Raw genomic sequence first — 17,668 nt, 5'->3', positions numbered from 1 at the left:
ATGCTTGTCCTTGGCGAGTAGACAGTGGTACATTCCCTTTGTACCCTGCTGAGGGTGTGTCCAACAACAGCATCGCCAGCGTTCATGCCAGCCGCTTCGGATGGGAGATGTGTGTTGCATTGGTTTCTTTCCAAAAGTCGTTGCAGTCGGTTTCCATTAGTTGGTTTCCTTTCTTGTGATTGTCTTTGTGAACGTGCTGTTTTGTTGAACTTTGATTTTTTTTTTTTCTTCTTCTTCTTTTCTAGGTCTGCCATAGAGCATCTCTACTAAGTTATCCACAGCTTTGATGCAGCACAGGTAAGCATTTATAGTGAGGTTTATACACAAGCAGTTACTGTGATATTCTGAGTGGTTGTTTGCTAGATGTTTGGTAATAATTGCTGGGTGGGTGCTAGGTAGGGCGATATAGATGTCATCTTGAGAAAATGTATGTTGATAACGATGATAAGCTCTGGACTCTGTGTGGATTAATCTAACAGCCGATCATGCAGCAGTATACAAAAATAAATGTGACCGTAGCCCGTCAGAAGCCACAGTGCATGTGGCTAACAAGTCTGCATGTTTTTCATGTCTCTGCGTGAACGAATGGTGCAGTTTTGTCTATACAAACTCAAACGTACAATGCTCATTGAGCTTTCAGCATCTGCGTCTCAATATATGAGGACATGAACACATGAACTTCATCTCCAAAGCTGCTCTTCAGCGGCACTTTACAGTTTAATTTAAGTTTCAGATAGGCCTACACACCGAAACTCACTTCACGACTCAAACCGAAAGATCTGTCGAACAAACCGTCAAAATAAAAGTTTTGGTTTAACTTGAAGAAATTGTGACAAATATATTACTATTGTATGCACAAATGTAATAAAGTAATGATAATAATATTATTACTTTTAAGAAGTATCATACGTCCAAGATATTTTTTTCATCCATGTTTTAATTTACATAGTTCTGTTGTGCAGCATCTTGTAATGCAATGTTTTGTTGTAAATTAATTATTAGATTTTCATTTGATTACATTTTAAAAGATTGATTAAAGGGATACTCCACCCCAAAATGAAAATTTAGTCATTAATCACTTACCCCATGTTGTTCCAAACCCGTAAAAACTTCGTTCGTCTTCGGAACACAATTTAAGATATTTTGGATGAAAACCGGGAGGCTTGTGACTGTCCCATTGACTGCCAAATAAATAACAGTGTCAAGGTCCAGAAAAGTATGAAAGCATTGTCAGAATACTCCATCTGAGATCAGTGATTCAACCGTAATGTTATGAGCATACGCCGCCTGCGTACAGCTCAGATTCTCCAAAAGGGCACTACGGTGATGTGGGGAGAGACAGAGGAGACAAATTGTTGAATAAAGCCCTTATTTTTGTTTTCTCAGTGTACAGAAAGTATTGTCGTCACTTTATAACGTTATAACGAATCACTGATGGCAGAGGGACTATTCTGACGATGCTTTTCATACTTTTCTGGACCTTGACACTGTTATTTATTTGGCAGTCAATGGGACAGTCACAAGCCTCCCGATTTTCATCCAAAATATCTTAAATTGTGTTCCGAAGACGAACGAAGTTTTTACAGGTTTGGAACAACATGGGGTAAGTGATTAATGACAAAATTTTCATTTTGGGAAGGAGTATCCCTTTAAAATTGTATCAGTTCATTCCATTAGTAACCATTTTGATTATGAATTTGTTTTAAATCATAAAACACAGAATCTAGAAAAGTAAAATGGAAAACACAGAATTTAGAGGAAAATAAAATGGACATTATCGGGCCCTAATTTAAAAAGAAGCTACTTTGTGGAGTTTAATTGGGAACAATCAAGTTTGTTCACATTTATTCTAAGTCTATGTGGAAAGCATTCCCTTCCCCATTAATGGTGGAACAAATATTGTGATGATATTTTTGGCCCAGTTTTAATGCTAGGGCATTGCTAAACAGTTTCTAAGGGGTTTTGGATTATCAGAACTAGTAAAAGCCTAGATGGATAGTTGTTTAGTTATTAGATTTTTTGTTGAAGAAATCCATTTATTACAGTGGGAATCCATACGGTTTGGAGTTTAGCACGAGTATGAAAACTTTCCCCATGTAGATTTGGCTTGGTTTGAGTTCATTCATCCTTACACTATTAACAAAAGACAATGGATTTTTTTCACCAACATTTTGTGACTGTACTTTTAGATTTGGGAATTAAAGCTAATTTCACACTTTTACAGTATGTAACCAGTCACATCATTGTGTTTCCAAGCTTCTCAAATCTGAATATCAGTTGCAACAAATGCTTTTTTGAGTATATTCTCTTGAGTCCAGACACTCCTCGCCTCTTAGTTTAGGACATTTTCAACATTTTTGTCACTGGATAGCATTTGTTTAATGTAACTAATGAAAACAAAGACCTTTAGAAAGTAGGTCACCTATGTTGTGGCCCAGAGATGTTCATGAGAAGGTGAACAAAGATGTAAACCCATTCTGACAGCTGAGCCCTGCAGGCCAATCAGCGTCGGTCTGTTCTTGAGAACGCTACCTGCTCATGTCCTTTAGGCTCAAAGGTCTGCAGCGCCTGATTGTTCTCCAGTTCACTGTTGTTGTTTTTGTCATACAGAATTGTCATTTTAGATCCATCATGTCAGGCTCAGTCATCCAACTGAACATCAGGATCTCTACAACTTCCATTTTAACTCCAGATTGTTCCCGGCAAATGTCAGTAGTTGTTTACGGAGTTCAATTGAAGATTTCTGTTGGTGTTACAAAAAGCAAGTTTACCTTGAAATGGGACATTGCAAGAGATTTTCTCTTTTCTTAAATACCAGAGCCTTTTCATCATTGCTTTCACTTGAAACTTAATTTCCACTATGTGACCTTAATTCAGTTATTATCTTCCTCAGTGTTGAAATAAATCCAAGATGACGGAAGAGGTGATTGTCATCGCCAAGTTTGATTACATGGCCCAGCAGGACCAGGAGCTGGACATTAAGAAGAACGAGCGTCTCTGGCTCCTGGACGACTCCAAGTCCTGGTGGCGAGTACGAAACGCTACCAACAAGACGGGTTTCGTGCCATCGAACTACGTTGAACGGAAGAACAGTGCGAGGAAAGCCTCAATCGTCAAGAACCTCAAAGACACTTTAGGTGAGGCCACAACTAATGCTTTACTCAAGAATATCCTCCCAGTTGCTATTCGATTAGCTCTGTAGATTTAGAATCTCACGTTGCTTCAGATCCAATAACATGCAACAGCTTTGGTTGCATATAGAAGGAAGTGTTGAAACAGCATGAGCGTGAGTCAGTTTTGACAACGATCATTTTCACTGTTGTGTGAGCAACGAAAACATTTGCAAACAAACTTCTGCTTTAAAGAGGTCCAGATATATTTGCTTCTAATTGTGTAATGTGTGGTTTAGTATGTAGGGCATATTCGTCTTGTCATTTCCTGAGGAGTCTTGTTTTTGACCACAGTGGTGTTGCTGAGATACACAGGAAGATAGAGTACTGAACAGTTAGTAGCTCTCATTTGACAAACCTCCTGCGTTCAACGGCTCGCTCGCGCGCTCTCAAAATCTCACACATTCAGTGGATGATTTTTCAGGTACAGTAAATGTCTTGTAATTTTTAAGTTGTCTAGAGATGTTTTAAACCCTAAGCCGTATGATATTGTGAAGCCTATGCATCGACTGACATCTAAGAAAGTAAGGTCGTATTTCAGCCAATTTTCTCTTCAATTTACGTGTTTGCTAAGAATCAAAAAATTCTGAGTGACAGCGCTGTGTTTGAAGTGCATGCTCCATGTTTGGTTTACTGTCAAATCCATGAAGATTGGCATAAGGCTTATTAATGGGTGGAATCTCATTAAAACCGACTGTATTTCGACTTAAATTGAAAGAAAGCGTCAAGAAATTGTTTTGCATATTTAATTGACCTGATTTAGAACTTAGATTTTTTGCATGATTTTTATAATGAATGAAAAACATTCCACTACACAGTACTGTGATGCTAAAATATATATATATATATATATATATAATATAATATACAAATATATATATATATATATATATATATGTGACCCTGGACACCACAATATATATATATATATATGTGACCCTGGACCACAAAAGCAGTCTGTATTTTTTAGCAGTAGTCAAAAATACATTGTATGGGTCAAAATTATCAATTTTTCTTTTATGCCAAAAATCATTAGGATATTAAGTAAAGATCATGTTCCATGAAGATATTTTTTTTAAATTTGCTACTGTAAATATATCAAACATGCATTGCTTAAGACTTCATTTGGACAACTTTAAAGGAGATTTTTTTGCACCCTCAGATTCCAGATTCAGCAAACAGATGAATCACAACCAAATATTGTCCTCATAACAAACCATACATCAATGGAAAGATTATTTATTCAGCTTTCAGATGATGTATAAATCTCAATTTTGGAAAATTGACACTTAACTTAAATTGACTGGTTTTGTGGTCCAGGGTCACATACATATATATTTGGTGATTATAGTATTAACATATCAATGCTGTTTGTTTTTGATTTAATTTCAGCAAGTAATTCTCATTAGATTCAGTTTAATAATGGTAAATATATATATTTAAAATTTGCAAATTAATGCCATTCAAAAAAACAACTCTGTAAAATGTTGTGATGCATTTTAGTGATAACAGAATTAGGGGAGAATTTGTTTACCATGAAAATAATTAGTGCTGTCAAACAATTAATCGCATCCAAAAGAAAAGTTTTTGTTTATATAATATACACTGCCCATGAAAGAGTGGTTCAGTGAGCATGCAACATCATTTTCACACATGGATTGGCCTCCACAGAGTCCAGAGTCAGACCGTTACCGCAGTGAGAATCTTTGGGATGTGCTGGAGAAGACTTTGCGCAGCGGTCTGACTCTACCATCATCAATACAAGATCCTGGCGATAGATTGATGCAACTCTAGACGGGAATAAATGTTGTGACATTGCAGAGGCTTATCGAAATGATGCCACGGCGAATGCGTGCCATAATCAAAGCTAAAGGCAGTCCAACGAAATATTAGAGTGTGTGACTTTTTTTGGACGGGCAGTGTATGTGTGTGTACTGTGTATATTTATTATGTATATATAAATTCACACACATGCAGTATATATTTTGAAGGTATTTGCAGGTATATGCATTTATATATTTTATTCTTATATTTTATATAAATATATAAACATAAAATATTTTTCTTAAATGTATGCATGCATGTGTTTGTATTTATATAATAAATATACACAGTATACACACATATATTATGTAAATACACTTTTATTTTGGATGCTATTAATTATTTGACAGCACTAAAAATAATTAAAAAAATATATATTCTCTTACAATTGCCCTTTTTTATACACCATTCTCTTTTTTTTTATATTGGTGCAAAATATTGGGCTTTCTCTGAGTCTCATGAATAAATTAAATACATTCAGCGATGTCAAGCATAATGCTCATAGTGTTTGTACATAAAGTTGCAATGTAACGGAAGTAGCAACAGATCTTTTCTTGTGTTGTGACGTACATCTGAATGACATGGTTTTATGCATCAGTTGTTGACTGGATGGAGGCAGATCTGAATGCGAAGTTTAACCAGAGTAAATGATTGGAGAAGACCAGTATGTTGCCAGAGAGAGCTCTAATCTTACACCAGAAAATTAGGATTTGATATTTTTTAATATAGCTTTTTTTTTTTATGTAAAAATGAAACGCATGCATTGAGGAATCGTTCACAATATGGTCAATAGCATGCATGCATAACATAAAGGGTGACTTTTCATTCCGTGCTGAATTCTTTTGGATTTAGAGGATTTGAGATGTTGATGAGGGAAGTGTTTGTATCACTGGAATGTGAGGCGTAGTGTCAGGAGATAAGCAAGACAAAGAGAAACGGAGGAGATTGAAAGATGAGCTCATCATATTCCTGTCTAGACTAGACCACATGTTTACCAAACCTGAAGACCTCCTGGACCCCTCAGCCAGCGTGGAGGTGCTGCTCTGAGCCTCCGAAGGAAATCAATGCATCTTAGTATAATGTTATCCCAAGGCTCTTTGGCCTTTCTATATATATTTTTTTTTAAGACAGAACATAATGGTTTTCAAGCCTCTATTTGATGCAAAAGCTTAATGGGTTAGTTCACCCAAAAATGAAAATTCTGTCATTAATTACTCACCCTCATGTCCTCCGTTCATCTTTGGAACACAAATTAAGATATTTTGGAAATCTGAGAGCTTTCTGACCCTGCATGCATCGTGGTACTCTCCTGAACATGCATCGGACACAGACACGGAAGAGAAGAAATTGTTGAATAAAGTTATTTTTGTTTTGTTTGCGCACAAGAGTATTCTTGTACCTTTATAACATTACGTATTAACCACTGATGTCACATGGACCATTTTAATGATGTCCTTGTTTCCTTTCTGGTCCTTGAATGTGGAAGTTCCATTGCTGTCTATGCAGGGTCAGAAAGCTCTCGGATTTCATCAAAAATATCTTAATTTCTGTTCCAAAGATGAACGAAGGTCTTATGGTTTGGAATGACATGAGGGTGAGTAATCAATGACAGAAATTTCATTTTTGGATGAACTATCCTTTTAAAGTTACTGAGAAACAGTCCATGTGACACCTAACCCACTATATCTGAAGGATACATTTACACAACAACGATTTCACTAAAAACAGAAAAATTGTTCCTTTGCATTCTTGAAAATTTTGCATACAGAGGGGGCGATGTTGTCGAAACGATCCCCGTTCACATGGATCCGACTAAAAATGTTGCATTTTTCATGCCTGGCCAGTAGCTGGTGATGTCGCTTTGTAAAGAAACATTATGCGCATGATGTCACTTTTCACAAATTCATGTGTTTGTAGTTTACATGGAAATGATAATGGTATTGTTTTAAATTCTTGCACTTTAAAACCTGTTTTCGAAGTTTGTGTTTTCATGTGTATGTCTATGTTTTTAACATTTTTCATCCTTTTAAAGTGACAGTCTCTGCTAGTAAATATTTGATGTGGCGTTTGATGGAACTGCAGGCACACGTCTGTGAGACGCATGTTTGCTCTTTAATTTAATCTTCACATCGGTATACACACTAAGTGTGGTTAGCTGGAGGTTGGGTCTGTGCTGTTGGTACACAGGAACAGGAACGGGTTCTTGTGTTTAGCCTGGAGGTGTACAATGAGAGTTGTGTGCGTGCTGCTGATAGCTATCTCTCTATCGCTGTCTTTGCGGCTGTTTTGAAAATGGCTTGTTCACACAGCCTCTGTTCTCAAGGCTTTCTCTTACATGACTGTTGTTGTGTTTTAAGCTTTTGCGTCTGTGTTTGCATATGTCATCACCTTTACGTGCCCTTCCTGCCCTGCCATCTGCAGTACACAGATTTTCTGTCATATTGCACCTCCCTGGACCCCATGAAGGACTCCTCGATTATTTTAGGTGATCAATTACTGTAGAAATCCTAAAATATAGCTAACTCTCATCGTTACTTGAGATTCTGATCTGCAAGCGATTCCGAACGGTGTATATGAGGGATATATTTTTGTTTGTTTAAAATCCGTCCATAAATTCTAATGTTATTTTAATGCAAACAGAAGTGCATAGTGCTGCTAATTTGAATAAAATCATGAAAATATTGATAACCATGATAATTTTGGTCACAGCAATTGTGATTTTAAATTTTCATGAGGTTTTATCTTTATGAGGGTTAATTAATGATGACATTTTAATTTTTTTTTGTTTCAAAAAATTGACCCTTATGACTGGTTTTGTGGTCCATGGTCACATATGACAAATAATCCTTATCATATCTGTGGTGTTGATTGCATTCATCTTGCGACACGGTTTTTTGTAAGAAAATATGATCAAACAAAATAAGTTAATCAGTAACTCTAAAAATTCACACACTAGCTAGTCCCTATAAAGTGACTGTTTATTTGAGGTGAAATTTGCAACCGTTACCTTTTCAGTTTTTGAATTGCATAACTTGTCTATTTAATATTAAATATGTATTCAACTATTAAATTTGTGTTTTGTTTTTTTTTTCTGTATTCAATGCTGATATCAGATGCTAATAACATTTTAGTATGCTATACATAAATATCTTGGTATTTTCATGGTAGTTTAAAGAGTATCATATTATTAACATGTCCAAACATGTTACATGTTCTTGTGTTAGTATGAACAGACTGGGTGTTTATAGCTTGTTCTGTGAGAACTTGCCGCTGTCAATGAATATCAATCATTTGAGGCTAAAAAAAAAATGTGAAAACTGAAAACTTTTTGTTAAAGCAGACTGATATTGGCAGTCAGGGTTGCCTGCTAGTCACCATAGACGCCATGAGTTCCCTATGTGTGTATGAGGAGCAGACTAGTCCTGCTGAAGGAGGGAGTGATTGTGATTGGTTCACACTGGTCACATGGTCAGGCAGCGGATTGTTGTGCAGGCGGGGAGCGGTTGACTCGGGGACTCATGGAATAGTTACACAGCTGCAGAGGGAAGTGCCGAGTCGCTGGGATAGCCCAAAATGGATATGGCTAACCTCTTCAAACACTTCTTCCGTGAGTTTTGCCGCTTTTCTCTCCTCTTCATTCCACCGCCAGTCTAGAAAGCTGACAGCGCTGAAAGTTTAGCTTGGATTGAGTTTGCATTGAGACATTCTTGGTTGTAGGATTAGGGAAGTTTGAAAGGCTCTTCCCTTCTGAGCTGAGTGGGAGTTTTTCAGTAACCCCCACTACACACACACTCACTATTTTTACTCCCTTTTTCTATTAATCCATCATTTGTACACACTTTACTTTACTAAAATTTGTTTGGAAGCCAAATAAGAGTGAACAGACGAGTTGGCTTGAAAAGTCTCCTTTTTTTCCCTCGTTCTCTCTGTGTTAGTCGAGCAGCTGGGCGGGCAGTGCTCTGAAAAGCCTGTAATTGCACTACACACACACACACACACACACACACACACACACACACACACACACACATACTGCAATCAACACAGTGTAAAGAACTTCCAGTCTTCTTTGTGCACTTAAACTCTCCTGTTACACTCAACCGGAATTTTCTCTCCCAGCCCAAGCCTCTTTTAATCAAGTTTGGTCCTTCTTGATGGGTGCCGCTGATGTTTTTCTGTAGTTTGGGTGCTGAGGGTCTGCTGTCGTGGGGACTCCTCGTGTCAGCTCTCGGTGAAACACTGAAAGCCTTGTGTCATGATTGATGAAGCTCGTATCTCTTCTGGGACAGCCGCTGGTGGGATATGTTGTTGGTTTCTACAGTCACTGACAGGACTGATGTGCGTCTTTCTGTAGCTGTGCAGTAATGACAGTAGTGTCTTGCAGACATGTATTAAGAGATGCTGAAGGACACGATGCGGTCGTGTTTGAAGTGTATCGGTATGTAATTGTGTGTGAGAAATAAGGATCTTAAAGGGACTATACACCTAAAAACGTAATGTATTTCAAAACCCATATGACCCATACCAATATTGGTTATCACTAATATAGCTAAAAAATATTGTAAAAATATATTCTCTTCTGTTCACAAAGGCTACATTTTCAAACATTATTTCAATTTAAAATAAATATATATATATAAGGTATATTATATATATATATATATATAAAAAAATATATATATATATATATAATTCTCTTCTGTTCACAAAGGCTACATTTTCAAACATTATTTCAATTTAAAATAAATATTTTTATTTATTAATGCCAAATTTTTAGCTTCATTACTCGAATCTTCAGTGTCACATTTCCTTCAGAAATCATTCTAATATATTAATATAGCAAGAAAGATTTCTTATTATCAAAAGTTCAAATTTAAAAGTTCATATTTTTGTGGAAACCTTAATAATCTTTTTACAGGATTCTTTGTATTAGAATTTACATTACAAATGTCTTTACTGTCACTTTTGATCAATTTAAAGTGTCATTACTGAAAAAAACAAAAAAACATTTATTTTCTTAAATCCTACTGAACCTAAAACTTTGAACGTTTTTAATATTTAGTTGATTGCTAATTTTTTTCTGCTTAACATTTAATTACATTTACAATCATCTAACATGCACTTAGTTCATTTTTAATTACAGTAATAATTTAATAACATTATAAAATGTAATCTTCAGCAAATTGTACATTTTGAGGCCTAAATTCCTTTGTAGTATTTTTAATTGCTTAGTTTTAGGGTTTTATTTCCAGTTCTTTTAGACTGAATAGTATAGAATTTTATAATCATCAACTGTCAGCCATAACATGAAAATAAATATTGTTTCAGCGGTGTCTGCTGGATTATTAACACTGGTGCCTAGTTCACGCTCATACGCTTATAGTCTTCTCCGCGGACGCAGCTCTTAATTCTCATTCGTCCATGCATTTAGCCACATGACATGTGACCATCAGTGATGTTTGGCATTAGATGACGTTAAACCTGATATAAACCTAAATGCACCATATTTAAATATGTCAACACAGATGTTTCTTTAAAGGAATATCTCCTTTTGTGTTCTACAGAAGAAAGTTATACGAGTTTGAATGACAGTTCATCATTGAAACCTGCCCTGAGAGGTGGTCTTAGATTTCGGCATCCTTTTCTCCCAGTTTTTCTACTCCATCTCACCCTTTCTCTGTTTTCCTGTCGCTCGTAGCGGAAGTGCTCTAATTTGAGAGCGATTTCTCCTTGGATCTTTGGAGCCTGTGAGAGAGGAAACCGGATTGTTGATTCACTGCAGCGTCAGCCCATCCGTCTGTTTTTCTCCACTTCCCACTCCGCCGCTTATAAAGCTGTTTGAAAACACCACGAGATAATGTCGCTTTGTGAGAGGGACAAACGCGCAGCTTTAATTCAGATGCTAGCGCCCTCTCACACAAGACGAGTTCAGGAAGTGCTGATGGCTTTCTGGAGTGCTCCTGACTTAAACACACAGCAGGCTGATGGTGCTGCGACCCCCGTTTGACTCCCTGAGGAGCTCTCGACGGGCCTGCGCTGGCCAAACAAGCACAGATGTGCAACAGAGGCTATTTATACCTCTGAGTGTCGTCAGAGTACCTGCACCAGAAATGAGTGGCAGTGCTTATAACGGTGAATCTAATTAAATGTTCCACCTCACAATCAAAATAAATAAATTATCTTTTGTAGAATTTGTGTATACTTACCATTTACTGTAATACAGTATTGAATGTCATAGAAATCAGAAAATGCATATATACATTTATATGATGCTAAACATATAAAATAAATTTTATATAAATAAGCAACAATAAATTGTAGTTTTTAATGCTGTATTTCTAATTTATTTAGAAAGCTAGTTCTAATTCATTTAGTTATCGGCTATACATTTTTTGTGGCTTTTTTATTTTATGACAATGTCATTAATAAAGAAAATTGACTGAAAAAAACCCTGATAAAACTAAAATAGTTTTTTAAAATTATTTTTAATACTTTTACACACACATAATTTTTATATATAATATATAATATAATTTTTATATATAATGTTTAATGTCGTCAAACTTTAACTAAAATAGCCATTTTTTTTTGTTTATTGTTTGTGTATTTCTTTCTTATTATTACTGAATCTGTCTTTGTATTATCTCTGTTTTTTAAGCTGATGTTGAGCATTTGCAGGTTTCATTTAGAGAGGTTAAAATCATTTTCGAGGTCTGTTCGTTGCAGGTTGTTTTTAATTCGTTTGTGCATCGAGCGAGCATGTGATGTGCACACAGTCTTGAGCAGTTGAAGAGGGCTCTGTGGTTTACAGTCACTGTCATTGGAGGTCTTTTGATGTTTCGTCTTTTTGAGTTGAAAGAATGTCTTGTTTTCCGCTCGACTTTGAGCCCAGCTTTTTACGTTAGAAGTGCAAGTGATTTTTCTTTCCTGTTTTTATAGTTTTGCTTGCGTCTCCTTCATTCATACACTTGGGCACATTGTGCAAAATCTTTTTTCTTTTTTTTTTTTAAACAAGACTTAGGTTATGTTTGTTTGCCACACTTTCATTTAATTTATTTACCTATCATAAAATCCACCTATTCATAGCCACAGGTTGCTTTTAAATGGAGTACAGCCTTTTATTGGAGAACAATAGGATGAACTCATCACAGGAAACAACTAATCTAAGTCAGCTCATGTTGCACGGAAAGACTTGAAAATGGAAGGGAAGTGGATGTAGTGTGTTGGGCAGCTGGAATAGAACTTTATATGGAACTCTCTTGGGTTTTACAAGTTGTAACGGTTGCCAGTTAGTTGCAAATGGCAGTTTTTGGTCAAACTTGATTAAAAAAAGTTTAAAAGAAGTTTAAAAGTAATATTGGAGAAGATAATAAAACAGACATAGATATACACACGTTGAGTTATGGCCATACAAAGCATGAAGCTTCCTTCGTGAGCAACCTCCATAGGAATCCAGGAAAATTCCTAATTTTGTATTCAGGAAATAGACCATGGCTCAATACAATGTGTTTTATTCTTTCAGCAGCACATCCATGGACTCGTAGAGAATATCAGAGACTTGGGTTGGACCAAAGCCTCTTTGCATTATGGTGGTAAATTCTGACAAGCATAATTAACATTTTCTTCAACGCATGCACAGATCTGTTTTTTAAAAAGTACAATTCCAAGTGTTAAAAAAGCATATACTTAAATGGGATACACCCGCCATGCGTAATCCAACCTGTTTGCGAAATTGTGTGTTTGCGCTGATGTGGTTGGTTATTGTCTAGAAGTGTTAGTTAAGAGACTTGTGTAAATTGCCCATGTCAGCTCCCTAGAGACCATGTAGACTGACTAATCCGATGACTGAGTGGGTGGATTACTTTCCCTGTCTCGTGAAACAACTTCAGTCGTATCACGCTCAAGAAAACCACCACTGGTCTGAAGATTCACACACCCAACATCAGTTGCCTTTTTTAACAAGTGACAACTTGAAATTTGCCTTCGTAATCCTTGTATATTTGAACCTGCATTTAAGCCCAGATTTGCATTTATTCACACATCTTTATTCAAATTTTCCTTATTTTTTCTTGAATTAGATGAATTAATTAGATCATGAACATTTTGTCATTTACTCAACCTTATGTCTTTTCAAACTGTATGACTTTCTTCTGGATAAGTTAAGAATTGCACTAGTCACTCTTTTCGATAGATAAGCTTTCAAATCACAAAAACACTATAAAAATACAATAAAAACAATCCAAACAACTTTTTTGACTATATTCCAGGTCTTACGATGCCATACGATAGGTTTGCATGATGAGACTCATAAGATGTTCTTTTTGATGTCACTGAAAAAGTAACTAACTTCTAACTGTTCACTGTTAAAAGTAACTGTTCTAACTTCTTTTTATTTGGATCTTTTTAATGAATCTATTGATTTGTTTATAAAACCTTTCTGAATGATTCTGTCATAAATCATACTGATCTGGTTCTCATCAACTTGCTGACCATTTTTGGGTGAACTCTCCCCTTAAGAAAAGCCTTTTGAATTTGTAGACGAGTTGGACTTATGCTGTCAGAAGATTCACACATCTGTGGTTACATGCACCAACACGTGCACACATGGGGCACTAAATGCTCCAGTTAGTATCGCTTGTACACTTCACATTCACTTCCTGCTCACATTGACCATGCAAATGTCAATCCCCCTTAATCAGACATAGCTTGGAGGCCAGAGGCAAATACATCTTGGTTTGGGATTTCATACATTTGTATTGCAAATCAGGCAGTAGAGGTATCCGCAAGCACAGAGTAAATTCTTCTGGCCTCAAGCTTTGATAAGCATCTCGCTTAAAGCAGAAAGAGCCATTGGAAAAGCTTTGTTCTCACTCTGTTAACCTTTAACCCCTGAGCAAGCATTAAGTAAATTGGGTGATTTCCTTTTAGATTAAGAAGTTAAGAGTGGTTCCAAGGTTTCACCTGCTTTTCTGGTGACAAGTTTTGTTAAATCACATCTGCTGAGTATTATTCTTGAACTGTGCCTACAGGTATACTAATTTGAAATATAAAGGCTGAGTTTGCCCATTTCCATGTTGAAAACGGGGTTAAACCAGCTTAAAGTAATTTGGTGAGGTTTGGTTTCCCCTGGTGAGATTGGTTTAGTCTGATGGCTTTAGTGGGGGTTGGCTTACTTTGAGCAAACCATCTTAGACCAGCAAACAAACAACCTTGGGTTAGTTTAAGGCATTTTTTTATTTTTATTTTTTTTTAAGCAGAGATACTATTGTAATACCATGGTATTCTTTGAAGTGCCATGCATTTTGTGTTTTATAAATTACAAAAAAAAAGCACAACGACAAAATTGTGTTACTGGATGGTAGTACCATGGTAAAGTATGTAAAGAGAAAGAGGGTTTATCTGTCCTTGGGCCTTTGGATTGGGCCAGTACAAACTTCACTGCCAAGTGGACATTCCTGCATGGTAACAATATTAACAAACCTTTGCCAAACCCGCCAACATTGTCAAAAGGCCTGGGGGGTAAGATATTCTCCATTAATCCTCCAGACTGGCCCACTTGGCTTGACCTAATGTGGTCAGACAAGCCAGTATCCTCTACAGTATCCATGAACCTAACCCAACACTCCCTCGCTCATTCCTTCCTCATGGAGGAGGACGATGGGTGTGGTGATCATTCCAGTGTCTCTTTACAGTTAATTGTACTTTTCTCTGAATAACAGAACTAGACCACACAGCTGTCCGAGACAGGTGGAAAATGATAAAGAACCTTTCTTAGAGTGAACTTGCCCCCTTGTATCATGGTGGCTATATGTTTTGCATTGTCACAAAGTAAGCATTTCTTTTCGTTTGCAGAATTTTTCTGTTGCTCCTACATGCTTGTTCACATGGGAATAATTGAATCATCAAGGAGGAAGGCAAACATACAAAGCTTGTCATATGATCTATGAGTGGTAAAAAGTGGTGAGAACATGATTAGTTGGTTGTAATTGGGTGGTTTTGAAACTGGACCAGTGCCCGTGTTTACTAAGAGAGGATACATTGCTCAAGCAGGCGGGAGCTGATAGCTACTGTGCACCCCTGTCAGTATGAAAACACAAGCCTGACTGCACTGTAACATATGTTTGGACAAGTTTTCCTTTCACTCTTGCCCTGCCTGTTGGTGCCTGTATCAAAATACAATGCTCTTTGGTTTCACAGATAATTTCAACAAGAATGGAATGAGTGCAGTAATGAGTGAGTAAGTAATGTGACACGTGGCCAAGTATTGTGTTCCATACTCTGAATCTGTGCTTTGCATTTAACCCATCCAAGTGCACCCACACAGTAGTGAACAGTAGTGCACACACTGGAGTAGTGGGCAGCCATTTTTGGTGCAGCGCCCAGGGTGCAATTGGGAGTTCAGTACCTTGTCCAAGTGTACCTCAGTTGGCACTGTTCATTCACTCCCCCCAACCTACAATTCCTCCCGTTACCAAGACTCGAACCTGGGACCTTCAGGTTACAAGCCCGACTCTATAACCATTAGGCCATGACTGCCCCCTTGAAACAAAACTGTTCACAAAGTTGAGCAGCAAAATTACTTTGCCTTGTACCTGCCACTTTCTAAAGCAGTATCTTATGTATTCTTGTAGAAGGCAATCCTAGAATGCAGCAACAACCTCACTGAAAAGGTGATTTGTTAACAAATAAGGTGGACTTAATGAAACATTGCAGTCCCCTAGTTGCTACATTGCTTTAGCTTCAATGAAGTTGAACTCTCAATTTTGTTGCATTGCAAATTTTCTTGGGTGTCCAGACTGACTGCAGTTTTCATCTGCAATGCCACAAGTACAAGTAGTTGAGTACAAAGAAGGGACACTAATTGTGTTTTTGGGAAAACCTGAATGGCTGTTCTTTCTTTATGTATGCAGGAATTGGCAAGGTGAAACGGAAGACAGGCATGCGTGAAACGGCCTCCAACGCGGACTCTGACTTCTACCCAGACAATGGCGAACGTCTGTATGACCTAAACCTTCCTGCGCTAGTCAAATTCAGCTACACGGCCGAGCGGGAAGATGAGTTGTCGTTGGTTAAGGGCACAAGGGTCATTGTCATGGAGAAATGCAGTGATGGCTGGTGGAGAGGGAGCTACCAAGGCCATTCGGGATGGTTTCCATCCAACTACGTGACAGAGGATGCAGATGGATCGGCGAGCAACGACACTGGCTTGTCGGAGAAATTGGCTGCTGTTGTTCATAGTGCGAACGGCAACCGGGTGCTGCACACGGTACAGGCACTCTACCCGTTCAGCTCGGGCAACGATGAAGAGCTGAACTTTGAGAAGGGGGAGGTTATGGATGTTGTGGAGAAGCCAGAAAATGACCCAGAGTGGTGGAAGTGTCGCAAAGCCGACGGGCAGATGGGACTTGTGCCGAAGAACTACGTGACTGTTCTGCAGGAGTCGCACAACTCAGCCAGCATGGCCGGGCCGCCCACACCTGACTGTGACTACATTGAGCCTTCATCCAGTGGACGCTTCGCTGGCAAGCAGTGGTACTATGGGAAGGTGACACGTCATCAGGCAGAGGTGGCACTCAACCAGAGGGGCACAGAGGGAGACTTTCTTATCCGGGACAGTGAGTCCTCAGTAAGTAGACAGAAACATTCTTTCTTATATTTTGAGAAATTTAAGAACCCTCTTTCAGTAATTGTTGACATTTTTTTCCCTTTCTCCCTATGCTTTATTTTTTCTAGCCCAATGACTTTTCAATATCACTGAAAGCTCCGTCTAAAAACAAGCATTTCAAAGTCCAGCTGAAGGACAACCTCTACTGCATCGGACAACGCAAGTTTAACTCAATGGAGGAGTTGGTGGAACACTACAAAAAGGCACCCATCTTCACCAGCGAACAGGGCGACAAACTCTACCTGGTCAAGGCTCTGGCTGCCTCCTGATCCAAGTAGAAAGAATATCCAGTTAACAGTGGCTACACTTCCAGATGGACAGACAGACTGGGAATATCAAGCATTCCAAGAATGGGAGGTACAGGGAGAGTCGGACAATGGACTCCCGTTCATTCGCTCGGAAACTTGCTCAAATTTCATTGAGGGACACACCCAATGTATCGAAATACATTATGTTTAGACCATAGGTGATGCAGTGTATTTTGATGTCAACATGTATTAGAATTACAATCTATGTCTTCTTTTGTTAATATATATTCTTTCTTTTCATTGATTTCGAAAATGTATTTTTCCTTTGTTCTTTAACTTCCCTGCCAATTTTTTTAACTGTCCTTTCAAGTTTCTGCTGTTTAAGTCCTGACTGCAGAAGACCTTTGCTCAACATGTTTCAAAGGTCTCACATACTGTCTGTTACTGCCTGCATTGCCTGAACCACACGGAACTGTTGAAATTGAGGTAATCTGCTATATTTATTAGGAATCAATATTTCTGCAAAATGCTCCAACAATAAAAGTGAGTGACCAAAACCAATATTCAGAATTAGGTGCAATCTTTTTGGGATTAATCTTGAACTATAGTCTTGCAACTGCATGTTTCCAACATTAAAACAAGCTCGAGGTCTTGCGGAGGATGACATCTGTATTTATGAAGAGTAAAGTTTCAGAAGTTCTGCCTCCCCGACAATCAAGGTGCCAATTATTGTGGTTTGTCAGCTAGTCCTAAATTTATCC

General features: G+C 37.7%; 1 protein-coding gene across 5 annotated transcripts in view; it reads left to right on the top strand.

Moving 5' to 3' along the window:
• LOC109049058 (cytoplasmic protein NCK1-like) overlaps positions 1 to 17,468 on the top strand; it is a 42,544-nt gene extending 25,076 nt beyond the window's left edge. For 2 of the 5 annotated variants that reach the window (XM_019066725.2, XM_042751994.1), the window contains exons 2-5: positions 246 to 297; positions 2,894 to 3,137; positions 15,905 to 16,620; positions 16,728 to 17,468. In XM_019066725.2, coding sequence (XP_018922270.1) covers positions 2,912 to 3,137; positions 15,905 to 16,620; positions 16,728 to 16,928 — 1,143 coding nt within the window. In that variant the 5' untranslated portion in view covers positions 246 to 297; positions 2,894 to 2,911 and the 3' untranslated portion in view covers positions 16,929 to 17,468. Of the gene's footprint in view, positions 1 to 245; positions 298 to 2,610; positions 2,709 to 2,893; positions 3,138 to 8,402; positions 8,602 to 15,904; positions 16,621 to 16,727 lie in introns of those variants that run through there. The other 3 variants (XM_042751993.1, XM_042751995.1, XM_019066728.2) reach the window with 3 other exon arrangements.
• The last annotated feature ends 200 nt before the right edge of the window (positions 17,469 to 17,668 follow it).

The sequence above is a fragment of the Cyprinus carpio genome, chromosome B24 (assembly GCF_018340385.1).
Source record: "Cyprinus carpio isolate SPL01 chromosome B24, ASM1834038v1, whole genome shotgun sequence".
Lineage (NCBI taxonomy): Eukaryota > Metazoa > Chordata > Actinopteri > Cypriniformes > Cyprinidae > Cyprinus > Cyprinus carpio.
This window is presented reverse-complemented; position numbering and strand designations above follow the sequence as displayed.